The sequence below is a fragment of the Dryobates pubescens genome, chromosome 18 (assembly GCF_014839835.1).
Source record: "Dryobates pubescens isolate bDryPub1 chromosome 18, bDryPub1.pri, whole genome shotgun sequence".
Classification (NCBI taxonomy): Eukaryota; Metazoa; Chordata; class Aves; order Piciformes; family Picidae; genus Dryobates; species Dryobates pubescens.
In genome coordinates, this window is record NC_071629.1 from 8850589 (window position 1) to 8871208 (window position 20620).

Below are 20620 nucleotides of genomic sequence, written 5' to 3' on the forward strand. Positions count from 1 at the left end.
TTGGTTTAGTTTTTGCATCCATCTCTTTATGGAATTGCATGGGAGGCTTTTTCCTTGAAATGGTCAGTAATGTATTTAACAACCTTATCTTAATTGTGTAATGGCTAAATAGTAATTGCCTTTGTGCCACTGAGAAATCTGTATAAAAAAGGAAGTTCTTTAAAGTAAAAGGTGTTGTAAAAGTGTGATTTCTGCCTGGTAAATTTACAGTTTAATCATGCTGAACTGGTACCTTCATCTTTTTGTCTGTTGGAGCTTTTTGGTTCCCTTTACACTTAATCTGTGACAGATCAAGGATAGCAATCGATGATGTGCAATAGTTCTTAAAATGGCTATGAGTAAACCATGATTTTGATTGGCCATTCTATTGGAAAATAAGAATACTTTGATCAGTAGAAATTCCCATAGGTTGGGAGGAGTAGTAGTGTGTTTGATAAGCAGTAATGTGAAGGAGTAAATGCACTTATTACCTGTCTCATCAGAATTAGGTACATTTTTATAACTATTGAAGTTAGAACTTTCTGGTTGTAACTAACTCTGCTAGTAATTTCTTTTTCATTTGTTCTATTTTATGTATCAATAAAGCAGTCTTAGCAAGGAGAGGGCAATCAGAAGTATGTAGCAGAAGGCATCTTTTAGGGTGTGGCCACCTTTATGCCTGCATGCTGTATTAGGCATGAAGTATTTTTGTTGCATGTGAATTGGATGATGTTCAAGGCTGTGGAGTGACTGTACTGATTTCATAACATACTGGGAGGGGAGACTCAACCAAATGCAGAAACATTTGCTTCCTGTGTGTCTTTCACGTCTGCTTTCTATTCTAGAATGCATAAGAAGAATTTGCTTGAGTCATCTTCTCAGATTAACCTTTCCTTACTCAAACTTCCCTTGCAGGATCCAGTTGTGGTATTGAATGTTCCATTAGGTGTGATTTCAAGGATTGAAAAAATGGGAGGCGCTTCAAGCAGAGGGGAGAACTCTTACGGATTAGATATCACCTGTAAAGTAAGGCTCTCCGGTAGTTCAATAGAAAATGAAATTGAGGTTACTTTTCTTTCTGCTTGCCTATTTATGGGAATGAAAAACCCCATGTTCCTCACAGCTGAGTTTAGAAAGGGCTTTTTGGAACCGGACAGGGAATACCTTTTGTATAAAGATTATTTAACTGTCGTCTCGGCATGCAAGGGGAGGGATTGGTCTTCTTTTCAGAATCACTAATGCACAAGCTTTGCACAGGAGTCTTGTTTTGGGGCATTATGCCTGCACTGTCTCATGATTTCATTTGTTCTAAAAGTGCTTCATTTTTTGTTTTTTCTAATCCTAAAATCTTTGAAGAATATCTTGAAAGTGGCGGGGGGAGGGGTGGTATAAGATGTAAAGGCATTGAAAATCTTACTAGCTTGCTCTCCTTAGTCTCACCAAAAATAGTTGCTGTGAAAAAAATACAGTCATAGGGGGGTTCCCTGTGGATAATTTAGGATCATTTGACTCATTAATGGAGTGTGTATACACATTTGATTTTTAGCAGTTAATGTGCAGATTGCTTGTTTTTGACATTAGTGATGAGAAAATAGCTAGGGTCAGTGTAGTCTAGACAGATTATTGGCAAATTTTCATTTTGAAAACAGAATAACTCCCATCCTGTAAACATTCAGTAGCCCGTGAGACTTTTGAGTGGATCAGATCCAGTCATTTCTAATGGCTTTATGCCAAAGCAGTGTTTGCATCACACAGTGTGGAACTGCTTTATTTGTAGGATTCTTAGGCTCCGTTTTATTTTATAGGATAAGAAATAAAACCGAACAGTCACAATGGTTTGCAAGCAGATTCTGAATCCTGTTTAGAGTATAATATAGCATTTCTACATCAGATAAAAGTATCTTACTGCTTTGGTTCACTTAGAAGATAATGCCTTTGTTTTAGGATATGAGAAATTTACGGTTTGCATTAAAACAAGAAGGGCACAGTAGAAGAGATATATTTGAAGTCCTCACAAAATATGCTTTTCCTCAGTCACATAACTTGGTAAGTTACATTATTTATACTATTGAGTTATTTTGATGCAGTGTTCTTGCCAATTAATTTTAACTTTTTGATCCACTGATGTACATTGTAGCTGCTTAAAGAGAGTAACCACAGAATCTGGTGTCAGCATAAAGAGAGTTACTGTTTTTATGTTGAACACTGATCCGTACAGATCTGGTCCATGCAGATCTCATTGCTTAGAGAGTACAAGTTATCCACCCTCACTGGGGAGTATAGCAGTACATCTTACTTAATTTCTTGAAAATGTTGAACTGGTGGGCAGCCTCCAAGGCAATGATAAATATAAGTCACCAAGGGTTTTACTTCAGGAAAAGACATGGTAAGACAGCAATTGTTTTACTGATGAAACTGAAGAAGAATAGAACAGGGGGCTAATGCAGTAATTAATTCACACACTTTTATTTCAGGTGAAACATACAACTTAAGGAAGGAATTGAGTGGCAGTGATGTTAGCTAGCCACTACCTTCAGCTTCTTTGCCAAAATCTGTGCAGTGTGCTTGGTGAATAATTTTGATACCTCTTCAGTAAATGCCTTTTTTGGTCTTTTGTTAAACTCAGTTTACATTTCAGTGGGGTGCTTTCCTTTAGGATAACTCTGTAAGAGCTCTCTGTGCAAAATGGTGGAGGGTTTTGCTAGGAATTCTTAAGAACTCTGTTCAGAGAATTGTTGAGTCTATGAGGCTACAGGAAGGATCTTACTTCCTTCTCTAAAGATACATGTCACTCAGTGGGCTATGCCCAATATGTAATTCTTCAAAGCTTTTTTCCCTCAAATTTTGCATCCTGTATGCATGTAGTCTGTGGAATGAGAACATAAGATAAATGCTTTTGCTTAGAATATTTTGTAGTGCTGTAGTGCATAGTCTTAAGACATTAATTTTCTGTGTTTGGGTAGGTGTGGGAAATACTCACAGAAAACTGTTGTAGAATAAGTTAATTTAAGTCTACTGCTGGCATTTTATGTGTCTTACCATAGAGAATGAGTTTAAAGCATAACAGGATACATGGACTTTGAAAGGGTGATGGAAAAATGACAGCAAGAAGAAATAGCAAATCAGAGAAGTTTAGGTTAGAAAGAGCTGCTACAGATCATCTGGACCAGGCTTCTCTTGCAAGTAGGGCCTTAGATTTGGTTATCCAGTGCACGGTCAAGTGTAGTCTTGAACATTTCCTGCCAGGCAGATTCCATCATATTTATGAGCAATCTCATCAGATACTTAATTGGTAAAGAATTTCTAAAGTTTTTGCGTTGCACTGATGGTTGTGGTACTTGGTGATGGTTTAGTGGTGTCCTGCCCAGCTACAGGGCTTGAATAACATGGTGGTGAGATGGGGACTTGCATTAGGTTTTGTCATCCAAAAAGACCTAATGTTCATCTCTAGTATTGGTAGTAAGTACTGTGTGGAGTACTACAATTCCTGCTTTGGTGGTTAATCCTGTTGAACCTAGTAAAGCTCATCCTTACATGGCCTGGCCCATTTAAATGTAACATCAACAGCAAAATCTTGGTCAAGGCAGAGGCAATTTTGCTTTCAGATTCAGTGAAGCACAAATCTTGGGAATAGTGCTGCTATGGAGAATGGCTGTACCTCTTGGCTGTATCTCTTGGGCATCTCTAGAGCAGAATATAACCATTAGTGATTCTATAGCCTGTGATATATCACAAATTTACACCTGTCCTTAGTCACTAATGTCACAATGTGAATAAGCTCTTAACTTTAAAATGAGCTAAGCAAGTATGTGATGTTTTTGGGGTGTTTTCACTGTACCCCAGCAAGTGATTTAAACTGATGCTGCCACAGGTGGGTATTTCTGCCTGGTTGTTCATTCCTGCCTTGAGTTCCCCTGCATGAGTTTGAGGCTGTGTGATGAACCAGACAGGGAACTGAAAGAGGCTAAACCAAGGAGGAAAAAAATAATAAAAGCTTTGGCCTGAGTAATTTCCTAGGAATTTACCAACCATACCTTATGGCATGGTATCATTGACATCTAGGGGTGGATATGAATGAAGGGGAATGACAGGACTGCCTCTTCCAGTGGTTAGTTTAGAAAATGGTTTCACTGTCTGAATATGTCAGCATGTCTGGGATGCCTGCCTTCTCCTTTGAACATATGCTCACACTCTGACCATGCAGATCTTTTACAAAGAATGTGCTGTGGCTTCACATGACAGCTGAGTGAGGATGGCAACCTCTGCTACTCAAATGCTGAGTTCTTGCTTTTCTCTGGCCTCTTTCCCTCTACCTTCCAGCCATGTGGTTTATGATTCCCCTCATACCAAAATGACAGTTTTATAATCCCTGGGTAAGCCAATGTAGTTCATTTATGCAGCACAAAAGTCTTCTGTCTTCTGAGTCTTGTGCCACTTGGAGTAGTTTGAGGAGATCTGGTTTCAAATTGGTGTGCATCAGAACGAGTGCAGGCGAGGGTATGTGAGTGGAACAAGGAGCTGGAAGGAGAAAAGAGGCATACCTCATTTTTAGCAGTGTTAAACTGATAATTTTGCTCAGATCACCTTGTGGAACAGCATTCTCAATCTCCATCTGGTTCAGCAATACTGATGCTGGTGCAGCTGGAGTGGAAAGAAGGAATCATCAGGACAGTAAAGGCCTAAACTTCTATTGTTTTCGCTTTTAATAGTATATCATATTTTTATCTGCCTGATTTTTATCTATATTGGACCCATATCCTTAGAGCTGATCCTAAACAAGAACTTTGATAGATGCTTTGCTTCCATTTTCTTTATGGTATAGCATTCTTGGACAAAAAACTTATTTTGAAGGGTTTTGTCTACCATCCCAAAAGCAGCGTTTGAGAGCCTGTAATCACAGATCTGTTTGCAGCTATTCGTGAGTCTCTCAGCATTGTCATATGTGCTTACTTCCAGAAACTAATTCTTGTGGCTCTCCAGTTTGGGCATAAGTTGGATTCAGATCACCTTAAATCAATAACATAATGTAAAATCTGATAGCTCTTCTGATTGACAGCTTGGCTGATATGGAACAAACAGCTGCTATCTGTAATCCTCTGCTGCATTTTCAGGCTTTTGCTAATTGAAAGAAAATCATTGCTGAAAGTTGTTTTTTTTAAAAGCTGAAGAAAACACCAAAACCAACCAGACAAAAAACCCCACCCAAACAAACACAACAAGCAATGAAATAAAAACCCCCATGCCCCTAAATCAAATGTTTGTAGTACTTCACAAAAGATATGTTTAGTCTCTGTCGTTTAGTTTCTACATAGCAGCTGCTTCACTTCCTGATGTTTTCTTCAAAACAGACATCATCTTTTTTTCTGAGATTATTTGCCACCATAATACCTGCATGATACGTATTTATTTCTACCCATGATAGCTCTGTTTCTGTCTGACCTGGACCTCTCCCATGCCTGATGCAGCTAGTTACCCTGCTAATTTGAAATGTCTGAGACTCTGATCATGCCAGTACTGCGGTTGGATGGTGATTTTTAGATGGCAGTGAGGCCTGATGTAGGTGCCTGTCTGATTTTGCACAAAAACCTATCGCTGAGGCTTCATTCTATATTACTTACATCAGTCTCTGCATATTTGCAAATGATCAGAAGTTAATTATGTAAATACTGCAACATCTGATCTTAAGATGAACAGGTAAGATGCAACTGGCAGAGTTGTGTAATGACATATTAAAGATAATATCTTTACTTTTAAACACACTGAGAAACTGAGAGTCTTTTCACTGAGTAAAAGCTTAGTGATTTATGCTATATGAAAAACATAAACCAGTAAGGTTGAAACAGGAAAAAAACAATTTGCTTTGTTTGCATGTGTTTAACACCTCCTTGTTCTAGTTTTGCTTTCTTCTTCTGTAATGCATAAAGATAGGTAATATATTCAATAAATTCTCTATCTGTTCTGTATCTGATACATGCTCATACACAAGCAGAACGTGTATTTATCTGCTGAGATTCCATAAATAAATATATAACTATTTGTAAATAGACTGCTTGCCAAAGTGTGTTGTCAGACTGCAGCTGCTCTCTCCTTTATCTCACAGAACTACATTGTGTTATGAGCAGTCAATGTATCACATACTATTGTTGTGTGCAAAATGGTAATGATAAATTGAATGTTGAAGGCAAGCACTTAGTCTGTAGCAGGACTGAAAAAGAGGCTCTGTGTTGAAATTGTGGGTTAGCACCTGCAAGGAAGTAAACAGAATTATTTGCACAGTGAAGCATAAAAAGTAGCTTACCAAAAGTGTTGCAATATTTGAAGAGATTTTTGAAGTGAAGTAGTAGCATTCTGCTTTTAGAGTATGAATGCAATGAGATCCCTCCTTCCATTCTATGCAGAGTCAAAATCTTAAGTGATTTATTAACTCTTACTTGTTTTTAGCAACTACAGGTATTGATAAGTCCCAAGCCTTGCCACCCCATAAGTTTTCTGAGTGTTTACACTTCTAAAAATTTCTTGCCTCTTCATGCTTTCCTTGATTTCTTCTTTCCGTTTCCTTTGATATACTACTGGAAATTGGTGGACTTCCATCAGACATACAGTGCTAATTTTCATCAAACTTACAACAGCTATGGCTTTATTCAGTTGACAAACACTGATTTATTGAGCAGGTGATCTGCCTGAAACTTGTCCTGTTGCTTGTGCTTAGTATCCAATCAAACTAATCTGGATTTGGCTCAGGTATGCCTGTACAAATCACAGTTGTGCTTTCTGATTATACGTTCATTATTTTAAAATGCCTGATGATGATACAAAGAACCCCTCATTAAAATATACTTTTATTTCACTGCATTATTGTTTTGAACCTGAGCAGCTCTCCTGTGCAGGTTTTGGTTTTGTTAATTTCCAAAAACTTTTGTTGGAATTTAAATGTGTCTGGTGAAGCTGCAGCTGATTTAATTCCTGGGAAAGTAGGCTAGGTGCACTAGGAACTGTGGAGAAGTGCTTTCTGTTGCAGCAGCAGGATTAACAGTGTGAGAAGGGAAAGGAATTTATTTTGGTGGGAGGGGGTAAAGAAAAAAATGTGAGGGTGTTAGGGTGGAGGCTCAGAGTACCTCATGTTTTCTGGAGAGAAGCATGGTTTATCAGGGATGTACCATTGTTGTGGAGGGAACAAGAGATGTGTGAAGAAGGCATGGAGTGGAATTGACCAGTGTTTTTTTGCACTCTGGTATTTGAGAAGTGTACCTGTGTGCATAATGACGCACTGAGAGAGGCTGGCAGGGCTTTTCTGCTTTGTGGGGTCATGCAATTCCTACAGCTGCTGATGTAGTTTGCTTCTCTGACCTTCCTCTGCACTCTGAAAGATATAAATACACACCCAGCTGGTCCATACTAAATGCCTAGGGGCAGTGAAGTGGCTTCCCTGTTTTGATCCTGACTTGAGAGGTGTGCATACGTGGGGCACTAATGTGAAGGGACCTCCTATCCACAAAAAAGCTAAGCCATGTATATTTACTAAGCCAGCACCTCTCAAATCTTTCATCAAGTCATATGAGAGATATGCAGTGTATGTTGTAAGTGGCATCACTTTTCTGTCCTGGTTGCTTGCTGCACTATGGAGTTGCATTCAGTCCGTACGCTGTGAGATGAGAAGTTTAAGCAGTGTTAATCAAGATAGTTAAGACATACAGATACAAACATACATGTTTAGTCTGTAAGCTTGGGTTATTTAGTGCAAAAGTAGCAATATGTGGGTCAGTAGTGCAGACCTGAAGCTTACCTGAACTGTAACTTCTGGGATCTAAATATGTATTTGTCACATAGATTTGTCAGTTTGGTGCACAAGGATAATAAAAGGTCTAATTTACTCAATAGACATTACTTGATGTTGCTCATTATCACATTTTGTTTCTAATAAATAAAAGTAGTGCACAAATGTGTGCTAAATATGGCTTGTCCTGATACAAGTAAGAAAATGCAGTTTTATTCAAGCATATATCTTATGTTTGTTTAAGTATGTAGTTCTTAGTATTAAAATGGCTGTAAATGTGGATACCTTTTTACACATGATCTTACTTCTTGCTTGCCAGGTTTTCTACATTTCTGCCTGGTTCAGTTATAGGCCTGTGAAAATGATACAGCTTTTGGATGTTCAGTTTAATATTCAATTTCCTCTTTGAACAGAGAGGAGACTTTCTTGGTTACAAGTGAAATGTGATAGGCTCTTGAATACTTCCTGCTCCGGCTACTGCTACTTAGCTCAGGACCACGTGTTCTCTTCTGCATTCTCATTTGGTTTTGGTGTGTTTGTTTTGGTTTTTTTTTTAACAACTTAGTTTCATCCTCCAGTTGGCATCTGAAGGATTCATAAGCCACCAAAATCAATTTTCTCAATGAAGTAGATTCTTAAAATAAATTTTCTTTTTGCTTCCATCATAAACTATGAAAACAAAGAAAGGGAAAGCAGAGGTAGTTAGGTAATATTGCCCATTTGGAGTTGGCTGAAAGGAACAGGAAACTAATAGGCACGAGGAAGCTGTCAGAATTCTTGGTGAGGATGCTGTGTTGCATAAATGTGTCTTGAGAATGAGTAGTAATGCAGGAAAAGAGTAGATAATGTAGCCTGCTAAAAACATTTTGTTTTGTCTTCAATGGCAACTTGTAAAATTTCATGGAGTTGTACAGCAAATCGGATTTCTGTTTTAAGGATCAATAGGGGAAGTGCTGCAGAAAGATAACTGCTTCCTAATGGCAATGAATAGCAATTAAAGTATTTTTACACTTTCAATTTATTGTCTTAATATTTTATGTAGTAATTGCAGCTGTACCTAATGGAGACATTTTGGTAAAAAGACAGTAGTGTATTTGGGGAAGATGGTGGAATACAGGAAATAAACTGATAGAAACTATTTTAAAAAGTTTTAGCCTCCTGACAGTAAAAAATCAAGTGGTTTAGGCTTTGTAACTTTTATTACTGTCACTTCTTTTTTCAGATGTTGCCTTATTTTCATCATTTCATTAGCAGAATGTTTGTTGCTTCTAGATCTTCGCTTTACAGTCCTATAAATACCAGATATAAACAGAGATAATGGGAATGGCATGAAAAAGTAATTCCTATTTTGTGGTGAGCATTAGGGTATAACTGTTAATGAGCCTTCATATTTGCCACTTTCAGTCATAGTTTGGTGTAATAAGCTTCTTTTACATCCTACAGCTCTTTTTTGCATTTGCAAATGAAGAAAAGTTCTCTGAAAACGGCTGGATGGTGTACAACCCCATGTCTGAGTACAGGAGACAAGTGAGTTATGAAAGTTGCAGTTGCCTGGTGCTTTCATGTCTGCCAGCATACACAGCAGAACTGTTTGTACATTTCTCCTGCAGCTCTTTTGTAGAGAATGGGAGAAGACAGAAATGCAATTTGAAAAGCAAGTAGAGAAAAAAAGCCACTGGAACTTTAAACAAAAATTTACAATGTCCAAGGAAGGTAGTATTTGTTCCTTGAAGGAAGTTACTGATACCTCTTACAGTGTACCACTGTTAAATGAGCAGGGGACAAGAGAGAATGTGCCAATTATGCAGCTACAGTGTCCTAAATATAGATTTGATTTGGTCCTTGGTTTGGTCTACTTCCTGAAGTGAAGGGGGAAAAAGCAGCTTACTTTAGAAACAGCATTGCTTTATGGAAATTATTTATGTGTCTATCAGAATTCATCCTTGCTCTTCAGGTGGTTTGGGAAAAATATTGATGAAAGAGAATGATAAATTTAATGTTTAAAAATGTCTTCTAGACAGTTTATTTTTGCTTTAAAAAGGCAAACAATAAGGACTTCCTTAGATTGTGTTTTTGGTTGGGTTTTTTTTCCCCTCTCTTTAGTTTTTTTTTGGTTCAAGATTTAGAGGCCTAAGATCCAAAAAAGGTAAAGTACAAACGCCTACACAAAGCCCACTGTGCTATGCATGTGTGGAGGTTTCATCAGTCTCTCTCGATTTCCTGGCTGCTGTTTGTGAAATGCCTTACTGAGGAGACTGCAACTAAAAATTGTCATTTCTCAGTAAGAAAGCTACCCTGAATATTATTTTTAACCTGTAGGTAGTATCAGGCTACAGGGAACAAAAGTCGAGATGAGTTTTCCTCTCCCTGTCTTCTCAGGACCATAGTCTTTTCAGCAGGCAAAATGGAAAGGCAGAGTTTTGAGGGAAGAGAGAAGGTAACTGAAATAAATCTACTAGATTTAATCATTGTTTTGAAACTTGCTCTAAGAATGAAATTGTGTTTGTAAGAGTACATGAGATAGTGAAGCAGTTATTTAAGGTTGTGAATCTGTCAGCAATGAGCTGTTTTGTGTGGTCTTGTAATCTTTTTTCTTCTATTGTTTGGAAACAGTCCTGCAGTTAGGTTACATTGGTAGCTTGTTGCCACCATGTGGCCGTAATGTCATGTAGAATTCAAGAGCAGAATTCTTTGTAAGCTGAAAATGCACTGAAAACCTTTGTTATATTTCAGGGACTGCCTAATGATCGGTGGAGAGTGACTTTCATTAATGAACATTACAGCCTGTGTGACACCTACCCTTCGCTCTTAGTGGTGCCGTACAACGCATCTGATGAGGATCTCAAGAAAGTTGCTGCCTTCAGGTCCCGAAATAGAATCCCAGTGAGTGTTACATGACTAAAGTTACTTTAGAGTATAGCTAGTTTTAAATATGCATCCAAACAACTTTTTGCTGAACAGGACACAGAGGATGCTTTTTTTGGAAGTGGGTACAGCAAAACAGTTTTGATTGGCTGGTGAGTTTTACTGCTTCAAACTAGTGTCTTGGCCAAGCCGCATTTCTGGTTTTGCCCTGTAACAATCTTCCATTCCAACTTCGTTGTTTTAACTTTCCTAGTAACCACTGCCAGCATTGCAGATTCCCTTAATGAAGTATGAGCCTCAGGTCTGCCATCTGTAATGGTTTGTTGACTATTGTAGGATACACATAAAAACCGATAGCGAATGTTATCATCCTGTATGCAAACTGCATGGCATTCAAACATTTCCAATGGTCAGCTCTAAAATAAGACCTCATGCATAGTCTCTGTAGTCAGTCCTTGGGGGTTTTGACCCTTTAAATTGCTCTGAGGTATTTAAGATAAAGCCATTTGACTTTTGGGGTATGTTTCCATAAGTAAATTCTTTTGAGAACTCCTATTTATTGGCTCTTTACAGCACTCTAGGAAATGCTAATTTCTATCACAATGCAATTTGTTCTAACTCATATTTCAATGTGGCAAACACAGAAGAGGTGCTGGATCCTAAGCCAATGTCTTGAATCTCAGATTTCAAACAGACATGAAACTCCATACAATAACTATAGTCTAGGCCTATAATTGTAAATGAACTATATATGCACACATATATCCTTGTGTATAAAGCATGTATGTTAAATACAGTCTGTGCTTATAGTTCTGATAACCTAACTGCATCTTCTCTGTCATCTCAAAATTCATGACAGGGCTGTTGTATGCTTGCACAGTGAGAGTCATTTCCTTGGTTATAGTAATTTTATTCTTGTCAGGAAATAACCAATCATACTCCCCCACACACACACTGACAGGTCATGTTTTTAGCTATACAACTAAGGGTTGTGTTTTCAGGAGTGAATACTTTCAAAGATTCTCTTTCTTTTAACTCTAATGTTCTTTCACTCTGTAACCCACAACTTCCAGACTGGGTGAGAATACCTTTTTTTAATATCCTGTAGTGATGGAGTTGGAGCTCTTGCCTGCTTCTTGTGGTGCTTATCTTTAATCTCTTGCACTGCATTGTATTCCCTGTGCAGCTCACTGTCTGTTGTTTGTGGTAAGTTCCCTCTGGCTCAGAAGAACAACAAAGGCAGCATTACCCTCTGCTCCACTGCCCCCTCTTTGTGAAAAGGACTGAGGAACAAAATGTACTCTAAAGAGAAGGGGAAACATTCAAGATACTGCAGAAAGTTTCAACTTCCTTTCCTTATCCAAAAAAAGGGAAAAGTTGTTCTTGTAGAATTGGAGCATCTTAGTCACTGTTTCTACAATAAGTTCATTCATCTGAATTTGTTTCTTAGTTTCAGCAGGCATTGCTATGTTTGTTTCCAGTTTGCTTTGCAGAATTTTTTTGTGAAGCCTAAGACTTAAAAGAAACTATTAAAATGCATTTGATTATATAGGTAAGTATAAGTTCAGAAAGAGCTCAGTATGTAGGAGAATGAACCCTTTTAAAGGTTACCATTGATAAATTTGATGAGACTAAAGTGGGAGCAGTGTCAGGATTATATGAAGAAATAAAACTTTTTAGACTTGATTTTCATATTACCTATTTTACAGACTCTTAACTTCAAAACTGAAGTTATGATTTTGAAAATAAAATGTCTTTCTCTACTATGATTTTGACACGTGACTAGGTTCTGTCATGGATTCATCCAGAGACTCAAGCTGTTATTATGCGCTGCAGTCAGCCCCTTGTTGGAATGAGTGGCAAGCGGAACAAAGACGATGAAAGATACCTTGATATCATCAGGGAGGCTAATGGGCAAATCTCCAAGCTGACCATCTATGATGCTAGGCCCAATGTCAACGCAGTCGCCAACAAGGTAAACAGATGCTTAATAGTTTTATTTGGGAAGGGGGTTGGGGAGGAGTCTTTAGTTTGATGTTTTCTGTGAGGAGGTTTTTGGCAACAGTAGTAATATTAATGTAGATAAATTTACCTAATCAAATACATATTTACTAGACCATGAAGATAAATGACCGTCATAAGCAGGACTTTAGGACCATAGATGGATTTTCAGAGACACTTTACTCTCTGTTATCAGTCAAACACAGATTTTAGCAGGGTACTGAAATGAGATATGACTGCACTCTGAGGTAGATGTAGGCTGACCTGTAGTCCATGTCCTCTGTTGGAATGACATGCCACCTCTATGCACACCACAGCACTGCTCCATATGCTTTGGGAAAATTCTATCCTGGAAAGGCTGTATACATGAAGTTAAGACCATAGATAAGCATCCTTGGTTTGGTTCTTCCTAACCACTTCAGACCTATCCAGGCATCCAGCAAATAGAGAAACTGATGAGTAAGTTAATTTGGAGGTTTGCACTTTAAAGAGCAGTATGGGAATGATCTTGGATACCTAGATACCTGGTCTTCCCTAGGTTAATGTAGTTAGGTATGTGCAATAACAGAAGTAGTGTTTCCATCTGGCAGGGTGCTAATTTCTTTGCTAATCTGCAATCAAAGTCTAAATGGGATCAGAGTCATAAAAAGATCAGGTTAGAAGGGACCTTAATCACCTGGTTGAACATTTCAAGAAGAAAATGTGTCCTTGTGCCTGGCTTTACTCTCTGTTCCCCTTGATCTCTCGTGAGGACCAGATTGTTCAGGCATACTCAGATAATGCCAGTCACAGTGTGTCAGTGTTGTGATTGGCACAGAGCACAGCAGACATGGATGTGCTCCATGTTTATATGAAAAGTCTACTTAGGGAGAGTCAGTGAAAAGCAAAAGTATGCTGCTTGCTTTGTAAGAGAATGTACCAATTTTGCTCTTTCAATCTAGGATAGTTCCTTACCCACTGAACTTCAAGCACAAATGAAATGGACGTGACCTTCCTAATGAAGTTATGTGCCTGCACAGCAAAAAGCACGAGAGACACAAACTTAAGAGGGTTTTAGATCTTATGAAACAGTATGCTTATCTGGAAAAGAAGGGATTCTAACTTCTGAGTAGTTTTGGTTTTTTTTGATGTGAAATAGTTGTGCTGAAAAGAATATCAAATGGTAAAACTCTTTGTGTCTAGGAGGTTGAAACACAACAAATGTCAAGTTGTTTCAGAATTCAAGACAGCCAATTATGTTAGTGTTTTGCTCAGTGCAGCTTGAACACATGCATCTGTACCTTTAGAGCTATCTTCTCCAGAAATGAAAATATAGTTTATTAAGCAAGCAATAAGGCTTTTTTTGCCTGCCCCCCCCCACTTTTTTGGGAGGGGGTATAATGCATATTGTTCCAGGGAGTCTCTTCTAAGGGCTGTTTGGCTAGATTTTAATCTGATGGTTTGTAATTTGAGAGTCTGCCTCAATTGCTTATGTTTTACTCTACAAATTGAAATATCCTCTGCACACTGAATTTTTATGAGTGAACAACATATGTAATCCCTCTGTTTGCCTTGTGGAAGGAGTGCCAGCCCTTACTTTAACTTTAGTTTTTCCTCAGTTCTTGGACAAAGTAACATTTTGACCCCATTTGTTTCAAAGATGTATTATGCCCAAACTTTACACACACATTCTTACTGAAGTATGAAACATGGTTTTGAGCTTTTTAAAATAGTCTCTGTATTTCCCCTCTGTGTTTTAATTAATTCCTGCTATGTCTAAATATGAAATAATCATAGCAAAAAACCCACAAAAGGGTCCATTTCTAGATCTGGGGGACAGTAACATACAGAGTGCAAACCAGTGTTGATCAGCACTGGAAAAAGTTATCTTGATCAGCTGTGAGGATTAGTATAAGCAAAATCTTGGACTATGCTACTCATGCATTCCTATGTTCTTTGTACATAGGTCAAGACCACCCAGTCAGTAGGAGCTGCCTCAGTTGTGATACTAAAATTGCAATCATTCCTCACCAGGACTTCATAATACTTAAAGGAAAGAGAAAAATACAGTTACTACTTCTTGTAGCACAGAGCCTGGCAACTCTGAGAATAGCCCCACATCTGAGGAAGGAGATAGAAAGCACAGAATAGATATACCATGTGGCTAAGCAGAAATGTAGGTGGCACTAATGGGGGAAGGCTAAACCATGCTTTAGGTTGGTGGTGGTGACTGGAACAAAATTTTGTTTATCACAGTTCATGGCATGGTTTTCCTGTCTGCAGGAAATGCTCTGCCTTTGAAGCTATCTTTGGAAAAATCTCATCAGTGGTTCTGTGTCCTCAAATATGTGTGGGTTTTCCACTTCCTTTTGTGACCAGGCACATCCTCTGCTGTGGTGCTGATTAAATGTTTGGAGAGAGCAGCAGAATATACTTGAGCAGCAGCATATACTTTATGCTTGTGTGGCTCTTTAGTTTTCTAACCATCTAAATATGCATTTAGTCTTCAGCAATAAAATTTAATGTTAGAAAAGTTGCCTTAAAGTTCTCTTTGATGTTATTACTAATTTACTTCAAGGTAAGATTCTTGGACTTAATTCCTTGGTGGGAAATGTGAACATAAGTGACATTGTAATGTCAGCTGGTCAGGGAAAAGCTGTTTCCACCACGAATCTCAAAAGTGAGGAAAGTACAATGGTCTTTCTATTCTCAAAGCAGTCTGAGTCCTTACCTGGCTAGTTAATCCTATTCCAAGGCCTTCAAGCCCAGTATTGCAAACAAAATTTTAGATTTACTCTAAAATAGTTACTTCTTCCTTTTAGGTTTTCTTCCTTGAGGTTTTGAAAGGACATGGGCTAGCTGCAGCAACTGAAATGTATTTCTGTCCACATGCTATACTTAATACGCTTTGTCCGTTTGGACAAAGGAAAGCCTTCAAGTATTCTGCAGCATTTGTCCTAGAATAGTTTGTATCTGAGACTGCTATTTTGATCAAGCAACTGAAATGATATATTACTCAGCTACAAAATACAGTACAAATAAAAATCTGTTTCTTCATGCTCTGTTGAAGAGCTGCTACAGCAGTGTATGTAAGACTGGAGCAAACCTTGGATTTCTTGTTCATAGGCAACTGGGGGAGGATATGAAGGTGAAGATGCATATCCCAACACAGAACTTTTCTTCTTGGACATTCATAATATTCATGTCATGCGGGAATCTTTGAAGAAGTTGAAGGACATTGTTTATCCTAATGTGGAGGAATCACACTGGTTGTCAAGCCTGGAATCAACCCATTGGTTAGAACATATAAAGGTAACTTTTTTATGTTTGTTTCAAATAATGTTTGTCCAAATCTGTTGTATCAGACTTGATTTCTTTGTAGAACCTTTGAGATAGTCCTGACATGGAATGCATCAAACTGCTTGGACTACAACAGCAACATCATTGAGTGTGTGCTTTTCTGCCAACTAATCTTAGTGTATGCTATGTGATACCATTGCTAAGCAGCAGTAATTCAAGCAGTAAATTCAGTATTTCTCTGCCTCAAGTCAAACGTCAGGCTTAAGAGTGGAATGCATCATTAGTCTCATTGTCTTTACATATGTGAGACCTGATTAGTTTTTGTTCTAGCAATACAGGATTGCAGGTAAGTGTGATTACCTTAGTTGTCAGATGCATATGACTATTTTGAGTTAGGGCTTTGTAAAGAAATACTGTAATTTGGATCTTGGGGCACAAATACAATACTTAGAATACTGGTGAATTACCAGTTTTACTAGTTGACCTTCGAACCTTTCCTTGTATAGCTGTACAAATTTATTTAGAGTATTATGTAATGAACCTACTTCATCACATTTTCATGTTAATATTTGAAAAATAAGCATATTAGAAGGGCACAAGTTCCTTTTTTTAACAGCTGAGATACTTCAGTTCAAAGAAAGGATCCAAAATGTAATGCAGAACTTTTAGGGAGCATGTTCTATACTAAATCCTCTCTTCAAAAAAGAAGCTTATGGTTCTTTGGTCTATCAAGGGTGCTGTTTTCTGTCCTATTTTTTAAGAATGTGCTGTGAGATGAATTAGATCTTACTAAAGGATTAGGGAACCCAATCTCTTTCTCTGATTTTATGTAAGAAGTCTATTTGATCCCGTAGAATTCTTTTCCAATTAACTGCACTATGCTTTTCAGGTCTATTAATAGGAACAGTATCAGTTTAGGTGCTTGTGTAGATGCACAGAAATCAATTTATTTTTATTAGAATGCTAGCACTAATTTGCGTTGTTTCGTGTTTGTTCTTTGCTAGCTTGTCTTGACAGGAGCTATTCAAGTGGCAGACAAGGTATCCTCAGGAAGGAGCTCTGTGTTGGTTCACTGCAGTGATGGCTGGGACCGGACAGCGCAGCTAACATCTCTGGCCATGCTGATGCTGGACAGCTACTACAGGACAATTGAAGGCTTTGAAGTTCTGGTGCAAAAAGAATGGATAAGCTTTGGACACAAATTTGCATCAGTAAGAATTAGAAGATGATTGCAAGAACCATGCAATGTTTACATTCTAAAAAGCTTTTAAAGTTAAATGACTTCTTGTGTCAAGGTTTGATAATTCTTTTCAATAGTTTGGAATTCCAATTTAAAATGCTCGCAGGTAAATCTGAGCAGAGGTTTTGGACTTGTTTGATTAATATTTTTTTTCTATTTTTTCTCTGAGCTCATATTTTATCCTCTAAATCCCTTTTAAAAACACAGAATTGCTAGTCACTGTGTTTACTGAGCAAAGAGTATGAGAAGGCAGAACAGTGATGTCCTCCCAAACTTCTACTTAGAAGATCAGAGAAGACTAGGAGATGAGGCTTCTCCTTTACCTTCCTTTTGGACTATTTTGAAACCAAGTAGCAATCTTTGGAAATGTTTGAAGCCACACTGTTTTCTGTGAGTGCTGTACATTTTGATTTGATGAGTTGTTTAGCTTATAGTGAAGGCAGTTCTTTTTTTTGCAGTGTTCTGTAGAAGCAGTGGAATCATCCCCAGAGATATTTAAAAGACCTGTAGATGTGGTACTGAGGAGTATGGTCTAGTGGTGGACTTGGCAGTGCTAGGTTAACAGGCTTCATTATGTTAAAGATCTTTTTCAACCTAAATGATTCTATGATGAAAACTGGTAATGCAAGAAGAAAATATTTGCCTGCTCTAGTTAGTTTGGTTGTTGGAGAGGACGATGAAGTTTTAATAATAGAGGGCTAGGCACTTCAGTTCAGCTAGCACATCCTGAACCTCATCTCTGAAACTGCTTTTATGCCTTCCCTCAAGTGGGAAGCTGGAGAAAAATAGAGCATTTCTTATGTTGTCTTCTTACGTTCTTAAGTTTCCTTGTTGAAAAGGATTTCCCTACCCCACCTTTTCTATGTGTAGTGAACTTATTAGTCCCTATCCAGATGATAAAATACTTGATATATGCAGTGTTGTTCTAATAATGCATTCCAACGTAACACAAAATATTAGGGGTTAGAAGGGATCTCAAAAGATCATCCAGTCCAACCCCGCCCTGCTACAGTGGGATCACCTAGAGTAGGTCATAAAGGAAGGCATCCAGGTGGGGTTTGAATGTCTCCAGTGAAGGAGATTCCACAACCTCTCTGGGCAGCCTGTAAATATGAGATATAATTTTAGATGGAATATACTCAGGCATCCTAGTGAAAGTACTTTACTACTTAGTCAGCACCTGTATCACCATTACCATGTATCCGTTAACCTTGACAACTGGAGAGCAAGGCAAACCAATTTGTTTGTCTTCCTTAGAACGCTTTTCTAGTGATCTGCCACTGCCGAGTTCAGCTGTAATCCCTCATCTCCCCCTATCTCCTGCTATTTAATTCTGTTATTTTAAACTGTCTTTCAAATCGTAGTACAGAATAGTGTACTGGGTTTATCATTTTTCATGTTCTTAAGACATTAAGCCTGCTGTCTTACAGGCAGATAGACTGCATCTTAGTTCAACATACATGCTCTTTTGTCTCCTTCTGGCAAGTATATTGAAGCAGAATTATAGAGTTACTATTATCTCTTTTTTTCCTGAATCTTTTAGCTGTTCTCAGCTATCAAATGTGAAAAGGAAGGAAACAGCCATTACCAAACCTACTTTTTGTCTGTGAGGAGAACTCCTTTGCTACTTTGGCCTCCTCAGAATAAGCAGCTCACTCTAACCTTCTACATGCGTCTTCATTTTCTTTGAGCTCACTTGTGTTCAAAACCTCAGAGTGAATCTTAAAAGTTCAGGTTTGGAGAGGAAAGAGGAAAACCTGTGTGGATAGTTTGATGGTCTGGGTGACTTAAATGACAAAAGAAGGCAGATATATAACTTGACTTTTGACAAACTTATTAAATAACTATAGTGCAAAACATGTCTTAGTTACATGTGAAGTAATGGGTGCTTTTACAGTTATGCTTGTCCAGTGACTTGCAGCTTCTTAGAATAGGTGAAATAATCACTTCAGGATCTTCCTTGGACATCTTTGAAATACCTTGGCAGTATTTCTGTGTATCTACATCTTTCCTTCTTGGTGAAATAACTAGTTTTGAAATCATAAGAACAGGTCACTGTGTTACAGAAGCATTTATATTCCAGTGCAAAATAAGAAACAATATCTATTTGCCATAAACCAGACGGTTTTGGTTAACAGGAGGCTGTCTTGCTTCATTTCAGAGAATAGGCCATGGTGATAAAAATCATGCTGATGCAGACAGATCACCCATCTTTCTTCAGTTCATTGATTGTGTGTGGCAGATGTCTAAACAGGTATGTGATGTTATTCTTCAGAAGGCAACATTGTTAAGAGATTGCTGAATGAAAACCTTAGATCTTTACTTTAAAAGTAAGTATTTGAAGAGGGCAGCGTACCCCTGTGCTCTGACACTGTAGTCAAAAAGAGTGTGTTTACTTTTCAATCATACAATCACTACCATTTTTCTAAATGTGGTGTACAGGTTGCAGTTCTGTTGCTTAAGATGGTGTTGACCATGCATGCAAGGCTGGTGTGTCTCAACTACGGGCTTCACAGAAATGCCTTGGAAGATGTGACCCCCAGCAGAATGGTTTTAAAGGAATTGCATCTAACTGTCTTAATGGGGCCTGTTTCACTACAGGACACATTTTGTAAAAGCCTGAAAAGGAGGCTTGGAAGCTATTGAGTGCTGTGATTGAAATGTATTTTCAGAAAGTAAAGAAACAAAGCAGCAAACAGTCCATCTAGGGCCAAACTGTTCCTTTCCTGTGTGGTACTGAACTATGAAGAGTCCAGTGCAGGTATCTTACTCTGTCTCCCTAGTAAAATTAACTGTAACCACCCTGTATTATAATATTTTTTGAAGTTAAAGGCAGTTACAAAATTATGAGAAGAGTATTTTTTGGGGACTAGTTTGATAAAGTTAACACCTCATGTCATCTGAACACATACTCTGCTATAAAGTATATGAAAGGGTTACCACAAACATTATTTGTAGGTGTGTTCAGGCTTCTGAACACTGCTTTATCCTCTTAAGCAGGGCAGGTGCATCTCTCCCTGCTTTTAAAGAACAAATTTGTCTTTTCTGCTTTTAGTTCCCTACGGCCTTTGAATTCAATGAGCAGTTTTTGATCACAATCCTGGATCACTTGTACAGCTGTCGGTTTGGTACTTTCTTGTATAATAGTGAGTCTCATAGAGAAAAAGAGGTTAGTCAAACCCCTGCTTCTTACTCATACTGCTTTCTTCATTCTGCATGACTACAAAAAGTTTTGCTTGTATTGTATTTGTTTGTACTCCCTGTATGACAGTGGTTTTGAACTGGCTTTATTCTTATTATAGAATGGTTGCATGGTGAAATTTCGGGGTTTAGTAGCTTGAAAACTATGCAGTCACTAAAATACTTGTCAAGCTCTGGTTTGGGAATATTTCTAATACAGGAGCTGTGCTTCTAATTAAATCAGAAGTGTATTAATTTTTAGAATGTAATCATGGCTTCTATGATGAATTTCCTGATTTTGT

General features: G+C 38.0%; 1 protein-coding gene across 2 annotated transcripts in view; it reads left to right on the forward strand.

Moving 5' to 3' along the window:
- Positions 1 to 20620, forward strand: part of MTM1 (myotubularin 1) — a 39326-nt gene that overhangs the window by 14456 nt on the left and 4250 nt on the right. For both annotated transcript variants that reach the window (XM_054169521.1, XM_054169522.1), the window contains exons 6-14: positions 895 to 1005; positions 1924 to 2025; positions 9197 to 9280; positions 10487 to 10636; positions 12405 to 12593; positions 15725 to 15910; positions 16903 to 17109; positions 19300 to 19392; positions 20194 to 20307. In XM_054169521.1, coding sequence (XP_054025496.1) covers positions 895 to 1005; positions 1924 to 2025; positions 9197 to 9280; positions 10487 to 10636; positions 12405 to 12593; positions 15725 to 15910; positions 16903 to 17109; positions 19300 to 19392; positions 20194 to 20307 — 1236 coding nt within the window. The remainder of the gene's footprint in view (positions 1 to 894; positions 1006 to 1923; positions 2026 to 9196; positions 9281 to 10486; positions 10637 to 12404; positions 12594 to 15724; positions 15911 to 16902; positions 17110 to 19299; positions 19393 to 20193; positions 20308 to 20620) is intronic.